At 35.9% G+C, this 20,459-nt stretch overlaps 1 protein-coding gene across 1 annotated transcript in view; it reads left to right on the top strand.

Annotated features, from left to right (window-relative positions):
• Window positions 1–20,459, top strand: part of PALS1 (protein associated with LIN7 1, MAGUK p55 family member) — a 62,909-nt gene that overhangs the window by 21,687 nt on the left and 20,763 nt on the right. Inside the window, exons 3-6 of the mRNA XM_065871676.1 lie at window positions 7,216–7,293; window positions 7,860–8,006; window positions 9,197–9,358; window positions 11,403–11,480. Of these exons, the coding sequence (XP_065727748.1) occupies window positions 7,216–7,293; window positions 7,860–8,006; window positions 9,197–9,358; window positions 11,403–11,480 (465 nt within the window). The remainder of the gene's footprint in view (window positions 1–7,215; window positions 7,294–7,859; window positions 8,007–9,196; window positions 9,359–11,402; window positions 11,481–20,459) is intronic.

Here is a 20,459-nt window from a genome sequence, read left to right as displayed (position 1 = left end):
CCACAGAGCAAATTTGTACCTTTAAATATTTCTGGTAGAAAAAAAGATGGAAAATAATTCGACTGAACATACAGCTCAAGTGATTAGAAATTGAAAAGGGAAATAAACTAGAGCAGAAAAAAGGAATTAAATTATTTAAATGGAAAGAACAATAGATTTAACATCAAAAGCTGGTTTTTTGACAAGTACAAGAAAACAGAGAAACCTTTGACCAGTTAGATGAAGAAAAAATACTAATAACATTAGGAAAGAAAAAAGAAGCGTAGATGCAAACACAGGAGACTAAAAAATTATAATTGCAACTTTATGTCACTAAATGTGAAAGTGCTGTCAAGTGGGTGGTTTTTGTAAGAAAATGTAAATTGCCAAAAGTGACTTAAGAAAAGGTAACCAAAAAAAAGTAGTAACTATAGATAAAATTGAAAGTTGGAAATCCACCCCTAAAATAAACTACCAGGCCCAGATAATTTTACAAGCTCTATCAAAACATTAAGGAGCATATGAGTCTTACGTTAAATAAACTGTTTTCATGTATATTTGTTGACTATTTCCCAACTCATTGTGCTAGAATAGTATAGATACTAAAAACAGTAGTTCTGTAGACCAGTGTATATGACTATGCTCACCAAGTCTCTAATCCGGTTTATGAACATTAATATAGAAATCTTAAAATGTGAGTAACTCACATCTAGAAATATATTAAGGTAACAATTTACTATGTGCTAGGTAGTGTGCTAAGCAGTTTGTGTGGATTATCTCAATCTTTTAAGAACCTTACATTGTAGGCGCCAATCTACAGGTGAGGAAACAAAGACTAAAAAAAATTCTTCAAAATCAAGTGGAGTTTATCCTAGGAGTGCAAGAATTGCTTGACTTGGGTAAATTTTTTAATGTGATTCACTGTAGTATGGTGGTTGTTTCATTACTCCAATATAAATTTATATGTTAGTCTGTAACTTTAAAATGTCATCTCTGATTTAAAATGTAGTTACATAAACATATGATTAAAACACTATAAAATAGCAACATAACTGTTAGAACAGTTCTTCCCTTATATAATCATTATTAGTCTCTTTTACATAGTATGTTTGCAGAAATTTTCAAGAAGGAAATACCTCATTCATAGGCATAAATAAAAATGCTATTGTCAATCAGGTAACAAGATTGAAAACTGTGAGAAAAAAATACTTTTTTAAAGTTATAATTCTCTTTAGTGCTTTTCTTTCTTACAAGTAGTTTTTACAATTTTTTTCTGAATTTTTATTTTATTTATTTTTTTAAGCAGCAGATTCTTATTAGCTATCCATTTTATACATTTTAGTGTGTATATGTCAATCCGAATCTCCCAATTCATCACACACACCCCCCACCACCACTTTCCCTCCTTGGTGTCCATATGTTTGTTCTCTACCTCTGTCTCAATTTCTGCCCTGCAAACCAGTTCATCTGTACCATTTTTCTAGGTTCCACATATATGTGTTAATATACGATATTTGTTTTCTCTTTCTGATTTACTTCACTCTGTATGACAGTCTGTAGATCCATCCACGTCTCTAAAAATGACCAAATTCTGTTCCTTTTTATGGCTAAATAATATTCCATTCTGTATATGTACCACATCTTCTTTATCCATTCGTCTGTCGATGGGCATTTAGGTTGCTTCCATGACCTGGCTATTGTAAATACTGCTGCAATGAACATTGGGGTGCATGTGTCTTTTTGAATTATGGTTTTCTCAGGGTGTATGTCCAGTAGTGGGATTGCTGGGTCATATGGTAGTTCTATTTTTAGGTTTTTAAGGAACCTCCATACTGTTCTCCATACTGCCTGTATCAATTTACATTCCCACCAACAATGCAGGAGGGTTCCCTTTTCTCCACACCCTCTCCAGCATTTGTTGTTTGTAGATTTTCTGATGATGCCCATTCTAACTGGTGTGAGGTGATACCTCATTGTAGTTTTGATTTGCTTTTCTCTAATAATTAGTGATGTTGAGCAGCTTTTCATGTGCTTCTTGGCCATCTGTATGTCTTCTTTGGAGAAATGTCTATTTAGCTCTTTTGCCCATTTTTGGATTGGGTTGTTTGTTTTTTTAATATCAAGCTGCATGAGCTGTTTATATATTTTGGAGATTAATCCTTTGTCTGTTGATTGGTTTGCAAATATTTTCTCCAATTCTGAGGGTTGTCTTTTCGTCTTGTTTATAGTTTCCTTTGCTGTGCAAAAGCTTTTTAAGTTTCATTAGGTCCCATTTGTTTATTTTTGTTTTTATTTCCATTACTCTAGGAGGTAGGTCAAAAAAGATCTTGCAGTGATTTATGTCAAAGAGTGTTCTTCCTTTGTTTTCCTCTAAGAGTTTTTATAGTGTCCAGTCTTACAATTAGGTCTCTAATCCATTTTGACTTTATTTTTGTATATGGTGTTAGAGAGTGTTCTAATTTCATTCTTTTACATGTAGCTGTCCAGTTTTCCCAGCACTACTTATTGAAGAGACTGTCTTTTCTCCACTGTATATCCTTGCCTCCTTTGTCATAGATTAGTTGACCATAGGTGTGTGAGCTTATCTCTGGGCTTCCTATCCTGTTCCATTGATCTGTATTGCTGTTTTTGTGCCAGTACCATATTGTCTTGATTACTGTAGCTTTGTAGTATAGTCTGAGGTCAGGGAGTCTGATTCCTCCAGCTCCGTTTTTTTCCCTCAAACAGCTTTGGCTATTTGGGGTCTTTTGTGTCTCCATACAAATTTTAGGATTTTTTGTTCTAGTTCTGTAAAAAATGCCATTGGTAATTTGATAGGGATTGCATTGAATCTATAGATCGCTTTGGGTAGTATAGTCATTTTCACAATATTGATTCTTCCAAGAACATGGCATATCTCTCCATCTGTTTGTATCATCTTTAATTTCTTTCATCAGTGTCTTATAGCTTTCTGCATACAGCTCTTTTGTCTCCCTAGGTAGGTTTATTCCTAGGTATTGTATTCTTTTTGTTGCAGTGGTAAATGGGAGTGTTTCCTCAATTTCTCTTTTCATCATTCGTGTATAGGAATGCAAGAGATTTCTGTGCATTAATTTTGTATCCTGCAACTTTACCAAATTCATTGATTAGCTCAAGAAGTTTTCTGGAGGCATCTTTAGGATTCTCTATGTATAGTATCATGTCATCTGCAAACAGTGACAGTTTTACTTCTTCTTTTCCAATTTGTATTCCTTTTATTTCTTTTTCTTCTCTGATTGCCGTGGCTGGGACTTCCAAAACTATGTTGAATAATAGTGGCGAGCGTGGACATCCTTGTTTTGTTCCTGATCTTAGAGGAAATGCTTTCAGTTTTTCACCATTGAGAATGATGTTTGCTGTGGGTTTGTTGTATATGGCCTTTATTATGTTGAGGTAGGTTCCCTCTATGGACACTTTCTGGAGAGTTTGTATCATAAATGGTTGTTGAATTTTGTCAAAAGCTTTTTCTGCATCCATTGAGATGACCATAGTTTTTCTTCTTCAATTTGTTAATATGGTGTATCACATTGATTGATTTTTGTATATTGAAGACTCCTTGCATCCCTGGGATAAATCCCACTTGATCATAGTGTATGATCCTTTTAATGTGTTGTTGGATTCTGTTTGCTAGTATTTTGTTGAGGATTTTTCCATCTGTATTCATCAATGATATTGGTTTGTGATTTTCTTTTTTTGTAGTATCTTTGTCTGGTTTTGGTATCAGGGTGATGGTGGCCTCATAGAATGAGTTTGGAAATGTTCCTTCCTCTGCATTTTTTGGAAGAGTTTGAGAAGGATGGGTGTTAGCTCTTCTCTAAGTGTTTGATAGAATTCACCTGCGAAGCCATCTGGTCCTGGACCTTTGTTTGTTGGAAGATTTGTAATCACAGTTTCAATTTCATTACTTGTGATTGGTCTGTTCATATTTTCTATTGCTTCCTGGTTCAGTCTTGGAAGCTTATACCTTTCTAAGCATTTGTCCATTTTTTCCAGGTTGTCCATTTTATTGGCATAGAGTTGCTTGTAGTAGTCTCTCATGATGCTTTGTATTTCTGCGGTGTCTGTTGTAACTTCTCCTTTTTCATTTCTAATTTTATTGATTTGAGTCCTCTCCCTCTTTTTCTTGATGAGTCTGGCTAATGGTTTATCAATTTTGTTTATCTTCTCAGAGAACCAGCTTTTAGTTTTATTGTTCTTTGCTATTGTTTTCTTTGTTTCTATTTCATTTACTTCTGCTCTGATCTTTATGACTTCTTTCCTTCTACTAACTTTGGGTTTTGTTTGTTCTTCTTTCTCTAGTTCCTGTAGGTGTAAGGTTAGATTGTTTATTTGAGATTTTTCTTCTTCTTGAGGTAGGATTGTATTGCTATAAACTTCCCTCTTAGAACTGCTTTTGCTGCATCCCATAGCTTTTGGATCATCATGTTTTCTTTGTCATTTGTCTCTAGGTATTTTTGATTTCCTCTTTGATTTCTTCAGTGATCTCTTGGTTATTTACTAATGTATTGTTTAGCCTCCATGTGTTTGTGGTTTTTTGTGGGTTTTTTTCCCTGTAATTGATTTCTAATCTCATAGCATTGTGGTCAGAAAAGATGCTTGATATTTCAGTTTTCTTAAATTTACTGAGGCTTCATTTGTGACCCAAGATGTTATCTATCCTGGAGAATGTTCTGTGTGCACTTGAGAAGAAAGTGTAATCTGCTGTTTTTGGATGGAATGTCCTACAAATGTCAATTAAATCTGTCTGGTCTGTTGTGTCATCTAAAGCTTGTGTTTCCTTATTAATTTTCTATTTGGATGATCTATCCATTGGTGTAAGTGAGGTGTTAACGTTCCCCACCATTATTGTGTTATTGTCGATTTCCTCTTTTATAGCTGTCAGCAGTTGCCTTATGTATTGACGTGCCCCTATGTTGAGTGCATGTATATTTATAATTGTTATGTCTTCTTCTTGGATTGATCCATTGATCATTATGTAGTGTCCTTCCTTGTCTCTTGTAACATTCTTTATTTTAAAGTCTATTTTATCTGATATGAGTATTGCTACTCAGCTTTCTTTTGATTTCCATTTGCATGGAATATCTTTTTCCATCCCCTCACTTTCAGTCCGTATGTGTCCCTAGGTCTGAAGTGGGTCTCTTGTAGACAGCATATAGATGGGTCTTGTTTTTGTATCCATTCAGCGAGCCTGTGTCTTTTGATTGGAGCATTTAATCTGTTCACGTTTAAGGTAATTATGAATATGTATGTTCCTGTTACCATTTTCTTAATTGTTATGGGTTTGTTTCTGTAGGTCCTTTTCTTCTCTTGTGTTTCCTGCTTAGAGAAATTCCTTTAGCATTTGTTGTAGATCTGGTTTGGTGGTGCTGAATTCTCTTAGCTTTTGCTTGTCTGTAAAGCTTTTGATTTCTCCGTTGAATCTGAATGAGATCCTTGCTGGGTATAGTAATCTTTGTTGTAGGTTCTTCCCTTTCATCACTTTAAATATATCATCCCACTCCGTTCTGGCTTGTAGAGTTTCTGCTGAGAAATCAGCTGTTAACCTTATGGGAGTTCTGTTGTATGTTACTTGTCGTTTTTCCCTTGCTGCTTTCAATAATTTTTCTTGGTCTTCAATTTTTGTCAATTTGATTACAGTGTGTCTCGGCATGTTTCTCCTTGGGTTTATCCTGCTTGGAACTCTCTACGCTTCCGGAGAGTGGCTGTTTCCTTTCCCATGTTAGGGAAGTTTTCGACTATAATCTCTTCCAATATTTTTTCAGGTCCTTTCTCTCTCTCTTCTCCTTCTGGGACCCCTATAATGCGAATGTTGGTGCGTTTAATGTTGTCCCAGAGGTCTCTTAGGCTGTCTTCATTTCTTTTCAGTCTTTTTTCTTTATTCTGTTCTGTGGCAACGAATTCCACCATTCTGTCTTCCAGGTCATTTGTCCGTTTTTCTGCCTCCATTATTCTGCTATTGATTCCTTCTAGCGTATTTTCATTTCACTTATTGTATTGTTCATCTCTGTTTGTTTGTTCTTTAATTCTTCTAGGTCTTTGTTAAACATTTCTTGCATCTTCCCAATCTTTGCCTCCATTCTTTTTCTGAGGTCCTGGATCATATTCACTGTCATTATTCTGAATTCTTTTTCCAGAAGTTTACCTATCTCCACTGCATTTAGTTGTTTTTCTGGGGTTGTATCTTGTTCCTTCATCTGGTACATAGCCCTCTGCCTTTTCATCTTGTCTTTCCGTGAATGTGGTTTTTGTTCCACAGGCTGCAGGATTGTAGTTCTTCTTGCTTCTGCTCTCTGCCCTCTGCTGGATGAGGCTACCTAAGAGGCTTGTGCAAGTTTTCTGATGGGAGGGACTAGTGGTGGGTAGAGCTGGGTGTTGCTCTGGTGTGCAGAGCTCAGTAAAATTTTAATCTGCTTGTCTGCTGATGGGTGGGGCTGGATTCCCTCCCTTTTGGTTGTTTGGCCTGAGGCAACACAGCACTGGAGCCTACCTGGCTCTTTGGTGGGGCTAATGGCAGACTCTGGGAGGGCTCACGCCAAGGAGTACTTCCCAGACCTTCTGCTGCCAGTGTCCTTGTCCTCACAGTGAGCCACAGCCACCCCCTGCCTCTGCAGGAGACCCTTCAACACTATCAGGTAGGTCTGGTTCAGTCTCTTATGGTGTCTCTGCTCCTTCCCCTGGGTCCCAATGGGCACACTACTTTGTGCCTTCCAAGAATGAGTGTCTGTTTCCCCCAGTCCTGTGGAAGTCCTGCAATCAAATCCTGCTAGCCTTCAAAGTCTGATTATCTAGGAATTCCTCCTCCCTTTGCTGTACCCCAAGGTTGGGAAGCCTGACGTGGGGCTCAGAACCTTTACTCTCGTGGGTGGAATTGTGTGGTATAAGTGTTCTCCAGTTTGTGAGTCACTCACCCAGCAGTTACGGGATTTGATTTTATTGTGATTGCGCCCCTCCTACCATCTCATTGTGGCTTCTCCTTTGTCTTTGGATGTGGGGTATCTTTTTTGGTGAGTTCCAGTGTCTTCCTGTCGATGATTGTCCAGCAGCTAGTTGTGATTCCGGCGCTCTCGGAAGAGGGAGCGAGCGCACATCCTTCTACTCCACCATCTTGAACCGTTTTCTAGTTTTTACAATTTTAAATCATACCTTTTTTAAAAAAAAATCTTTATAAATGCTAGTGATAGTTTTTATAACCTAGGAAGAATATTCTTTGTTTCTTAGGTACAAAGTGTTTTGAAGCCAATCCACCAGAAGGAAGGACAAGAATTAACTGCTTTGCTGAATGCTCCACATATTCAGGTAGAAAATGGAGAGAACATCATATGTGTGGTTTTTCCAGCATCCAAAATCACTTTGAATCAGAGTCTCTTGGGCTAAAAGAGACCTCAAATATTAATGTAGCCTGTTTTGATTGCTTACAACTTCCACTGCAGAATAATTATTGTTGGATTATATATTTTTGTACTTAAAGTTAACCACATTATTTTTGAAACAACTTTATTCTTTACAAATTCCTCCCTTTTTTGGTCATATTTTTCCATAAATTTTAATTATCTGTGATGTTGGACCCTTGAGGTAATTTTGTTTTTTATGAAGTTTAATAAATATTTTAGACTTTGATAACTCATCCCAGAGTATTCCGTATTATACCTAACAAATCTTTAGTTATTATTAGCTATAAAAGATACAGGGTTGCATCTGTACTTCAGTTGGAAAGTTTGGAAAGAGATCTGAATATATAATTAATTACAGCACTTCTTTTAAAGGTTTAATGATCAGGATACTATGTACATGATTAGGTTAAAATCTCTCTACAGAAATAAATCATGCTGTTACTTTAAATGCTATGGGTTTCTTTGAAACAGGCACTTTTACTGGCCCATGATAAGGTTGCTGAGCAGGAAATGCAGCTAGAGCCCATTACAGATGAGAGAGTTTATGAAAGCATTGGCCAATATGGAGGAGAAACTGTAAAAATAGTTCGTATAGAAAAGGCTCGAGATATTCCATTGGTAAGTGTCCCACATCTCTGATACAAGATCCTTTCTACACAGGGGTCTTCTGTATGGCAGATAGTTGAAGACCCTTTACATTTCTGGTAGTTTTTCTCTTTGGAGGCTAACTTTTTGGAATTCTTTTATGTTCTTCCTCATACTCCTTATTCATCTGAGAAATCATTTGTTCATCTTTTCTCACCCATAATTTGATGAAAATAATAGCTTGTGAAGTAATCGTTGAACAAAGAAGGGACAAGCAATCTGCTTCATTAGCCTGCCAGCTTTTTAAAACAGTGGAAAGTCTGATCTTTTCATTCAATGTAATTACTTACATACTTCACATATACTTAGAAGTATGCATTGTTTAATGTTAATATTTTGTGGTTTTTATATGTAGAACGTTTTTCTGTTAGTCTGCTATCATTGACTTAATTTTCTTTATTTTGGGAGAAATATTTTTGAATCCTAAGTTCTCAAATTGTCTTGCACAATGTGGTATATGAAATAGAGACTGTATTTTATTAAAGGGCATTTTATGTAACTAGGTTTTCCCCACCAGAAAGAAAGAAATTGGGAATGTCATGACAAAATTTTAAAATAAAAGTTCAGGAGAAAAGTGTTACAAACTATCTACTTTCAAGCTTTATTCTGTATTTCATATTTCCAGTTTTTGAGTGTATATATTGCAGTTGTACTTCCAATTTGTATAATAAATATTGATGTTTAATACATTTTAATGTGAATTGGATGCAGCTATCATATTTAATATTTTGATAATTAACCAGATTAGTATTCATCTCTTAATGATATTTTGAATTTAAAAAGACTTTTAGTTACAAGTCATGTTCACTAATTATACCTAAATATAGTATAACCATTTGAATAGCATCCAGCATATAGAGAACAAATTTGATTATAGGCTTTCACATTGTTCTTGAACAAGTGCATTTTTATGCTGTTGTATGCTTCAAAAGTCTGATTTTAGAATTTTAACGAATGGAATGCTTCTGAAGCACAAAATGTGGGGGAAATGATCAGCTTTCAAACCTAATTGCCATGATTATTCTAGCTGTGTAAATACATTTTTTCTCAAGATAACTGAAGGCTAGAATTGTTGAATACAAAAATAAAAATTAAAAAATGAGGACATGTTGAACCAAAAAATTGCATTTTTATTTAAATATTGGCTATTGAATTTTTTTAAGGGTGCTACAGTTCGTAATGAAATGGATTCTGTCATCATTAGTCGGATAGTAAAAGGAGGTGCTGCAGAAAAAAGTGGTCTGTTACATGAAGGGGATGAAGTTCTGGAGATCAATGGCATTGAAATTCGGGGGAAAGATGTCAATGAGGTTTTTGACTTGTTGGTAAGTTGCCCCGTGTAGAAGAATAATTGATAGACTCTCAAAAGCCTCCTTTGTTATTGGACTTCAGAATAAAATATTTAAAAAGCATTTTAAAAATAACTGTTAAGATCTCTATACAATTTCTAGCATAATTTTCCCATGGTATAATTGTTTCCACAATATTTATTAGTAGAATTTTATTCTTGTGGGGGTGGAGGTGCTGCTGATTTTTTTTTCTTTATTACTACCAGGTATATTTTGTTCGCCTCTGAAATCACTAATAATAACTCATTCAAAAATACATGTGTTAAATGCCTACTGTGTGCTAGCTGCTAGGGAAACAGTAACGAAACAAAGTTCACACCCTCATGATTTTATGTTCTTTTTTTTTTTTTTGCGGTACGTGGGCCTCTCACTGTTGTGGCCTCTCCCGTTGCGGAGCACAGGCTCCGGACGCGCAGGCTCAGCAGCCATGGCTCACGGGCCCAGCCGCTCCACGGCATGTGGGATCTTCCCAGACCGGGGCACAAACCCATGTCCCCTGCATTGGCAGGCAGACTCCTAACCGCTGCGCCACCAGGGAAGCCCTTATTTTGGTTTTTTATTACCTACAATTGATTGTTGTTTCCTTAGCAATATTAGATAATAGCAGTGGTATAGATCTACATTGTTGAATATAATAACCATTAGCTACATGTGCTAGTTATTTCTATTTAAGTAACATTTAAAATTCAGTTCCTCATTCTTACTAGCTGCATTTCAGATGCTCAAGAAGCATATGTTACTAATGGCTATCATATGAAGGTGTAGATATAGGAATATGGCATTCTGCAATTCCAGTCCACTGATCAGAATTCCGTCATCATAGAAAGTCCTGTTAGACAGTGGTGGTATAATCAGGAGGCCATTTAGAGCCAACTTTTGAGGGTGATTTATGATCACTTCATATATACCCATCAATCAGATTTATATTCTTATTTACTTAATATCAGTTGTTACATTAAAATCTCTCCTATCTGCTGACGTCTACTGAAGAACCTAGAAAACATCCTCACATCCTTATTGTCACCCAGTCCCATTCATTGCTTTGATAGCACAAAGTGCTAGTGGTCATTGTTCTTAGCCCTTGTTTTACTGGCTGCTGTCTCTAGATTGAGTACTGCTCCCTGCTATCTCAGGACCATAAGTGTGATTACTGTCTAGGCTGGAGGTAGCTGAGCAAGGTGGGCAGTGGTATACAGTTGTCCCTTGGTATCCATGGGGGATTGGTTCCAGGGCCCCCATGGATACCAAAATCCATGGGTGCTCAAGTCCCTTACATAAAATGGCATAGTTTTTGCATATAAGCTACATACATCCTCCAGTATACTTTAAATAATCTCTAGATTATTTATAATACTTAATACAATGTAAATGCTAAGTAAATAGCTGTTTGCAGGTGACAAAATCAAGTTTTGCATTTTGGAACTTTCTGGAATTTTTTTCCATCCGCGGTTGGTTGAATTCACAGATATGGAACCCATGAATACGGAGGGCCGACTGTATTGGAAAATAATAGAGAACCTAGTAGTAAGACTCTATACAGTTATAAAATAGAATGAATGACAGAGACAAAGTATCTGGGAAGTAAGAATATTTGTGTACTTGCATCGCTTTTCTAATCCTAGTAAAATTACTATTTCAAATTCTACTGTATTAAAATCGATGTATGTCAGGGTAGATGACCCGGAAGTGCTGCAGTGTCTTCCAGTCCTTCACTGTGAAATCTTCCAAACTTAAACTTAATGGAAGATAAAAACCCAAGACTTATGGGCTAAGTGGCTTTTCCCAGTGGACGAGAGGACCAAAATTGCAGAATGTCATATTCCTAGGTAGCTGTATGATGGAGTCCACGAAAGGTATAATTTGTGCTTCCTGATAAAATGGGATTCATCTTTTCCAATTTTTTATTTTTAAGTCTCCTTGGAGTTCCAGAATAGTCCAGTTTAGGGACTATTGATCATAAGATCATGGAATGATTTTCATAAATACAGCTTTTTAAAATAATGTACTTTTTCTGTTACAGTCTGATATGCATGGTACTTTGACATTTGTTCTGATTCCCAGTCAACAGATCAAGCCTCCTCCTGCTAAGGAAACAGTAGTAAGTGACTTTTTTAATGTTCATTATTTATTTTCTAATGGCTACTGTTTACTTTTTTCTTAATTAACAAACTTTATTTTTCAAGAGGATTTTTAGGGGACTTCCCTGGTGGTACAGTGGTTGAGAATCTGCCTGCCAATGCAGGGGACACGGGTTCAATCCCCGGTCTGGGAAGATCCCACATGCCACGGAGCAACTAAGCCCGTGCGCCACAACTACTGAGCCTGAACTCTAGAGCCCGCGAGCCACAACTTCTGAGCCTGCGCACCACAACTACTGAAGCTTACACACTCTAGGGCCCACGTGCTGCAGCTGCTGAGCCTGTGTGCTGCAACTGCTGAAGCCCACACGCCTAGAGCCCGTGCTCCGCAAGAAGAGAAGCCACCATAATGAGAAACCTGCGCACTACAACAAAGAGTAGCCCCCACTTGCCACAACTAGAGAAAGACTGCATGCAGCAACAAAGACCCAATGCAGCCAGAAAAAAAAAAAAGTAGTTTTAGGTTCACAGCAAAATTGAGCAGAAAGTAGAGTTCACACATAATTCCCACTCACACATGTGCAACCTCCCCTGCTATCAACATTCTACACCAGAGTAGTGTATCTGTTACATTGGTGTATTGATGGTTTCATTATTACCCAAAGTACACAGTTTACTTTAGGATTCAATTTCGGTGTTGTACATCCTATGAGTTTTGACAAATGTATAATTTCATAGATCTACCATCGTAACGTACAGAATAGTTTCACTGCCCTAAAAATCCTCTATGCTCTGCTTATTCATCACTTCCTCCCCCCAACCCATGGCAACCACACTGTCTTGACTGCGATGGTTTACCTTTTCCAGAATGCCATATAGTTGGAATCTTACAGTATGTAGTCTTTTCAAATTGGCTTTTTTTCTCTAGTGGTAAGCATTTAAGTCCTCCATGTCTTTTCATAGCTTGATAGCTCCTTTCTTCTTAGCACTGAATAATATTCCATTGTCTGGATATACAACAGTTTACCCACACACCTACTGAAGGACATTTTGGTTGCCTCCAAGTTTTGGTAGCTATGAACAAACACCCCTGTGGAGGTTTTTGTGTGGATATAAGTTTTCAGCTCATTAATACCAAGGAATTGAAAACCTCAAACAAAAGCATGCACAGTGATGTTTATCATTTGAGCATCAGAAATGTCACTCTAAATATTTCTTGCACTCAAGTAAAAACAGGTAAATTCAGTAGATTTTATTTAAATAAATATGACATATTAATATTTCAAAGTTAGTGAACTCTGAAAAGTAAAAAAATAGAAAATACTTCTTGTTCAGAATTTTTATGACTTATAATGTTCAGCTTTGTCTTTTTCTGTCAGTATAGGTGGGTTTATTTAACTTAAATATGCTTAGTGTAGTGGGGAAAAGTCCTTTTTACAAAGTATGCACAACTCTTAAATACTCTAGCTATAGTAAAAAACAGACTTCATTACCATATGATCCAGCAATTCCACTCCTAGGTATAGAACCTAAGAGAACTGAAGACATACCTCTTTTCAAAAACTTGTACATGAATGTTCAAAAAAGCATTTTTCATAGTAGCCAGAAGGTAGAAACAACTCGGATGTTTGCCAGCTGATGAATGGAAAACAAAATATGGTATAGCCATAAGAATGGGATATTATTTGGCAGTTAAAAGGAATAAAGTACTGATATATTGCTACAACGTGGATGAACCTTGAAAAAGTTATGCTAAGTGAAAGAAGCCATTCGCAGAAGGCTGTGTATTGGGTTCATTTATATAAAATGTCCAGAATGGGTAAGTCCATAGAGACAGAAAGTAAATTAGTAGTTACTTAGGTGAAAGGGTGGGGATTTAGGAGGGAATAAGAGTGATTCCCAATCAGTAGGGCTTTGATAAAAATGTTCTAAAATTGTTTGTGGTTGCACGACTCTAAATTTACTAAAAACCACCCAAGTGTATACATGGGTGACTTGTATAGCATATGAATTATATCTCAGTAAAGCTGTTAAAAAGTCATAGACTTCAGTGTGCTGGATTAACATGGTAGCCTGATGTATTGCATCTGTTACTATTCTTAATTTTTGTACAAGCATAACAATTTGAAAGGGAACACAGTTTCATTTTTTTCTTAATATTTCATCACAGTTATGCTTTATATTTTGGCTATCGTTCCGGGTCTTTTCCCTTTATTGGAACATATTGAAGTCAGTGTTGCATTTGCAACCTTCCTTCTGTTTAAAGTTCTTTGTAGGAAGAGAAATGAGGAAATAGTTTGTCTTTGAGTTTCAACAGCCTTATTCTCAGTACACTATCCTTTCCCACATATCTCTCCCATGAGCAAGCCCTGAACTTCAAAAGTGGCTATGCAGTGTGAGGAGACACAACAGAAGAAGGTTGGAATATTTGCTTACTTATATGACTTTAACAAGAAAGGGAGAGAAAAGAAAAGAAAAGATGCTAGGCTTATCCCTTTTAGAATACAGCATTTGATGGGTAGAGGTGTTTTCAAAATAGAAATGGTGTGCAATATTTTTTTCCCCTTCATTTCCTCCTTTCATTGAGAAGAACTCTCAATTGCAATATCTCTTGTAAAGTTTTTATCAAACTTAAACAGGTTTGAAATGAACTACTATTATTAATGCTCGCATGGAAGATTTCCACAAGGAAAACAGTGATAGTAGATCATAATTTTATTTGGCATATGCATAATAATTTTATATGGGATTAGTGATTTTAAGAAATAACCATTTTTAAAAATTGAAGTATGGTTTATTTACAATGTTATGTTAGTTTCTGGTGTACAGCAAAGTGATTCAGATATCTATTCTTTTTCATATTGTTTTTCATTATGGTTTATTACAGGATATTATCGTTCCCTGTGCTATTCAGTAGGACCTTGTTGTTTAACTATTTTATATATAGTAGTTTGTATCTGCTAATCCCAAACTCCTAATTTATCTCTCTCCCACCCCCTTTCTGTTTTGGTAGCCGTAAGTTTGTTTTCTACCTCTGTGGGTCTGTTTCTGTTTTATAAATAAGTTCATTTGTATCATATTTTAGATTTCACATATAAGTGACACCATATGGCACTTGTCTTTCTCTTTCTGACTTCACTTAGTATGATAATCTCTAGGTCCATCCATGTTGCTGCAAATGGCATTATTTCGTTCTTTTTTATGGCTGAGTAGTATTCCATTGTATATGTTCCACATCTTTATCCACTCATCTGTTGATGGACATTTAGGTTACTTCCATTTCTTGGCTATTGTAAGTAGTGCTGCTATGAACACTGGGGTGCGTATATCTTTTTTCATATTAAAGTTTAATTAGAGCCAACTTATTAAGCATAATTATGGTACAGGTCGGGATCTAGTAAGAGCAACAAAAGGTTATCATTCTGATGTATGTTTTGTGATGTTAGAAGGAAATATGCATTTAAGATAACAAAATAGGTGTTATCTGAAACTCCATCATAATCACTTGCTGAATTATAACATTACAAATGGCAAGACTAAGCTGTGTCAGGAGAAGTACTCCCTTATTTGGTAAGTTTCTTTTGTATCACACATAGCAGTCAGGGGCTGCTCCATTGGTTGCAGTGGACAAAAGTCTTGACACCTTTGTAGTTTAGCTTCCTAGGTTACTGGCACATTTGTCTGAGGAAACATATACATTGTTTAAACTGCAGTTACCTTCTCCCCGCATTGACTAAAAGAAAAGTTGTGTACAACTTTAGGTTATTTCACAATATAATTGAAATAATATTGAAGGGAGGAAATAGAATATTTGAGCCAAAGGCACTTTTTTCGTCTAATCTGCTGCCCAAATATAAACAGGAGTAAATTGAAATGTAGGGGGATCACACTAGTTACTAGTGATGGAATATGCACTAGAAAATTCAGAGATTATTGGTTGTCCAATAAGTGTTAGCTATTATTACGATTACTTACTTCGTGCCAGGCACAATGCTAATTGTTTTACATGTGTTATCTCATTTAGTCCTTATAGTATCCCTTTTAAGTATAGCTATCTTTATTACTCCCATTTAACAAGCATTGCAACTAGAATTAGAAAGGTCAAGTTAATTGCCCAAGCCCACTGCTGGTGAGTGACGGAGCCAGGACTAGAACCCATGCCTATTCCAGAACTTTTGCTCTTAACTGCTGTGTAATATAACAGGTACTGTCCCACAAAGCTACTAAATGTTAGAAGGTTTCTGTATTACTGTTTATTATCAGTCCAAAGAAAATAATTACAATACCGTGATAGAGAATTGTAACTATGGATGAATTAACCTGTTAGTAGCTATACGATATGATAGTGAGTCTGTATTTTGAGTATAATAAAAGCATATTATGAGACTTTAGTATTTGAAATTGAGGTAGAATCTCTTCTATCTGTAGGAGACTTGATAACTCTAATAATGCTGGGAGCATGACTGAAGTCTCTTGATTTTGGGGGTCTGGGCTGGGAGTATGGGAGAAAGATGTAGTTTTAGGGGAATTTAAAGACTTAGGAGGATACTAAAATCACAGTTCAGGGATACAAACCATAGCATTAGCCACTAGGCCAGTGGTATTAATAATTGAAATATTATGGGCCCCAAATAGTTTTTTTCCTCACAGTGATTATCTACTTGATCCCTTTTGTGTACTAGGACACTGTGCTAATAAGTGCTAGCTTTATAATAATGAACATGACATTAATTATAGTTTGCAGTAAGTGATAAGATGGAAATCAATAGAATTTGAACACTGAGAATAAAAGGAGGTGGGATTGATTATATAAGGTTGGCAGGAAAGGCCTCCTGGAGGAGACAACATGAAGCTGAGACCTATAGAATGAGATGAAGCCAGGCCTGTTAATTACCAGAAGGGCTTCCAGGTATAAGTTCTAAAGAACTTTATGTTTGGAAAGCCTGTAGGAATGGAGCAAAGTAGGGGAGTAGAACAGTGAGGAGGGAATTCTAAGAGATGAGGCTTGAGAGATAGATAGGGCCAGGTCAAGTAAGTCTTCTTGGCCGTGGCAGGGAGTTTGCATTTCAAATACAGTAACATGGTGTGATTTGTATTTAAAAACAAAACACATCTGGCTGCTGGGTGGAAATTGGATTAGTAGAGCCAATAATGGAAGCAAGGAGGTTTAGGAAACTGTTGCCGAAGCCATTATAAAGTATGATGTTGACTTATAAATTTCGAAGATAGCAGTGGCAGTGGAGAATATGAATCAGGCTATGTTCTGGAGTAGAAATGACAGGACCTTGTAATGAATGTGGAGAGTAAAGGATAGGGAAGAAGCAAGGATGCTCGAACAACTGGGTGGATAGTGGTGGTGCTTACTAACAGGAAATGTGGAGGAAAAACTGGTTTGGGGAGAAAAATCCAAAGGTTTATTTTATAGATTTGAGATACCTGAGAGGCATTCAGGTAGAGATATCGAATGCATAGAATAGAATATATCATTTTGGAATTCTAAGGAGAGATCTGGGCCATAGTTGTATTTATTGTGGGGAAATTAGGTCAGGGGAACAGTCTGTTTATATGTACTTTATGTGTTTGCAGAAAATTCTACAGATTTTAAAAAACGATAGGTTAAGAATTGTTCGTAGCCTATGAAGATAACTGGGTTAAAAGGAAAGGTTGAGAACCACTGCCATCCAGTATACTTACTTTTCTCTTAGAGGTATAAAATGTATAATATAATTTTCATCTTAATTTTTTCTCATTTGGAAGAAGATCTGGAATTTTATAATGCAATAAGATTTTTATAAATATTTTATCAGAAGATGAAAAAATATTGAAAATTTCAGTGTACAGTGTATTAGATGGACATCCCCTTTCAGGTTAGGGCAGTTGCTCTCTTAAGTTTGCTGTTACCCTAAGGTTCATATTTTTGTCTGCCTACTACTACTAACCATTAACTGGATGCCCCACAGATATTCCAAATTTCTCCTGTTAAAAATGGAAGAGAACAAATAAAAAAGATATTCCTTCTTGAATGGGCATCGGAGAGGAGGAATCTCAGGATGAGGAGAAGGAATTTGAAAACTGTTGCTTGACACTCAAAGGCTTTTCTTGATGCTGCCCTTAGTTTTATAATCTGCCTTATGGTAAAGTTTAGGCCAAAGACAAAAGAAGACACACTTTCACTATTTTCTCTTCTATAAGTAATTTTAAAAGTTAGAGATAAGTCTAGTATAATAAGAAATACAGAAATATTACAAGGAAAAATTATTTTTGAGCATTGAATCCCTTAGGAAAGATGTAAATAAATTAATGAATTATTATTCCTTTGCTGTGCTCCCATCATTAGGATTTCAAATGTGCTTAAAAAAAAGGGGCAAGGAGAAAAATGTTGGACTGGAAGATAATTGTGTCTAAACAGCCTTGTAATTTAAAATTTAAGCAGATGATTTTGTTTGGATTAGAAATCAGACATTGTTTTGGTCAGATACATTGTAGTGATACAGCATTGTTAAACCCTGGAGCTTTCCTATAGGGGTCGGCATCTCTCCTTCATTTGAAAAGGACTCTGTTTTCTTTTGTATGGGAAAGGAAATAAATTAGCCACTAACAGAGCTGAAGAGGAAAGATTGCTGAAGATAACTCCTACAGCTGATAAGAATTGCAGTGGAATACAGGCATACTTCAGAGATATTGCAGGTTCGGTTCCAGACCACTGCAATAAAGTGAGTCACACTGTATCTGCAAAATGCAGTAAAGTGAAACAATAAAACAAGGTATGCCTATATATAGATAGAAGTCACATAGTACATGTCAAGTCAATACTCAGACTTTTACTCAGTCATATGGTTAATTTCCCTGATTTGAAATAAACTTTGCTCTCAATTTTACTCCTCTTCCCAGCCTGCACAAAGAGGGGCCTCATTCCAAACCAACTAAATCTGAATAGTGAAGAGGTAAGACCTAAACAGAGTAGGGAGAAAAGCATCTCTGGGTGATTTTGTTTGGCCTCTGGCAAAGGTCATAGACTTAGATACAGCGTCCTCACTGGTCTATTTAGTTTCCCTCAGGGTAGTAGTTCCCTGAGATTTTAGGGTACATCTTAAACAGCATGTATATAACATGGAACATAATTAAAATACAGAGTCTGAAAGTTTGAGACGTGGCATAAGAAGTCAGTATTTTAATAAACATCCTAGCAGGTGTTCTGAGCAAAACAGTTTGAAAACAACATGCTGGGTATTGATTTCAGAAAGTGATTTGATAAAATCGTCAATCAGGCTGACAAGTAGTCTGATTTCATGCATCTTTGAAAAGCCTATTAATAAAATGATCTCTCCACCACCATAAATGATGCCTATAATTTCATGTTCAGATTGCTAAGATTGTTTGACTAAAGAGCAACAATTTAAACAGATGTAGAAGCATTATTGATTAACAGGGATGGTACTCAAGCAGAGATTCTTTTTTTTAATCATCCTATAGATTAGAGACCTCATGCCAGGGTTACAGAATTGTATGTATAGTCTTTTTACCCAGTCTCTCAGCTGTTTTGACTCACTACTACCCTGTATAACTCTCTAAAATTCATTTTTGGTTTTAACTGACAAAGTTTTCAAGATTTTATTAAAAAGTCTGTTCTTCATATCAAGAATAAGGCTGTTTAGGGCACACTCCAGTTGTAATGCAGCAGAACTGTTAAATTGAGTGAGGTATTTAAACATATTTAATCCAAGAGTGTGTACTATGTGATTCCATTTATATGAAGTAAAATACAGGGAAATTAATCTATGCTAGAAATCAGGGTGATGTTTACTGTTAGAGGACAAAACTAATCTATTCTAGAAATCAGGATGATGTTTATCCTTGGAGGACATAGCGTGGCTAGTGACTGAAAGGAACGTGAGGCGGGGCTTCTGAGGTGCTGGTGATATTCTGGTTCTTGATTTGGGTGCTGGTTACACAGGTTTGTTTTGTTTATGAAAATTAATTGAGCTATACATTTAGGATTTTGTGTACTATTTGAACTTATGTAGTACATCAATGAAAAGCTACCCCCCAAAAAGCAGACTAGCATTTAAGTTCTGTATTTTTAACTGAGTCACTTGCTTTACTTCAGTGTTGCTGTTTGTATATTGAGACTTAGATTTCCTCATTTCATATTTATAGCAGTAAAATATTTTTCTGAAATTAAAAAATACAGTATTCTTTATCTAAAGATACCTTCAAACAAAATTTCTGAAAGAGGCTGTTGCTTTCATGAGGATTCTTGGTTATTATAATGGAGGGATATGTATTATATATATAGCACTTTAAAAGTATTTTATCAGATTTCATATATTCTCATTATTGATTGAGAATAGTCAATTTTTTAAGTGTTTCAGGAGCTGAAAAAAGATAGTGTTTTCTCATAAAATAGTTTTTGAAGCAGACCAGTATTATCTTTATGATTGGTGGCCTCAGTCATGGTTAAGGTAAAAGACTTAAGGAAAGTCAAACAACAGTTGGATAGAAAAGAACTCAGAATTATAAAATTCTTAGGCTGTCAATCAGACGCCTGGCTCACTGAGCCCAAACCTGAAATATAACCTATGTGGGGCAGAAAAACTCATTGAAAATAGGTGTAGGATTTTGTTAGATGAAAATGGGCTTCTTACAGATTTTGGAAAATGCCACATGCCATTTGACCAGCTTGGATAAAAAGTACAGATAGGGGAGTTAAAGAGAATATTAATTCCTTTATACCTCCTAAGAAGTAAGAATACTTTGTTTATCTTATAGAATATATTGAAGAAAATAGCATCAGAAATAACTTAGCTTTCAATAAGGTTCATGTGAATTCTTACCTTTAGTGCTAAGAGCGTTAACAGGTTTTAGATATGTAAAAACACAGTTAACAAACATTTTAACTTACACCACTAGTAATAAAGCCTATGTATAGAACACGATAGGAATGATTATACACTTGATTTAGATAATTTTAGCAGTTTAGGGTGTCATTATTTATGAAC

The sequence above is a fragment of the Phocoena phocoena genome, chromosome 2 (genome assembly GCF_963924675.1).
Source record: "Phocoena phocoena chromosome 2, mPhoPho1.1, whole genome shotgun sequence".
Taxonomy (NCBI): Eukaryota; Metazoa; Chordata; class Mammalia; order Artiodactyla; family Phocoenidae; genus Phocoena; species Phocoena phocoena.
This window is presented reverse-complemented; position numbering and strand designations above follow the sequence as displayed.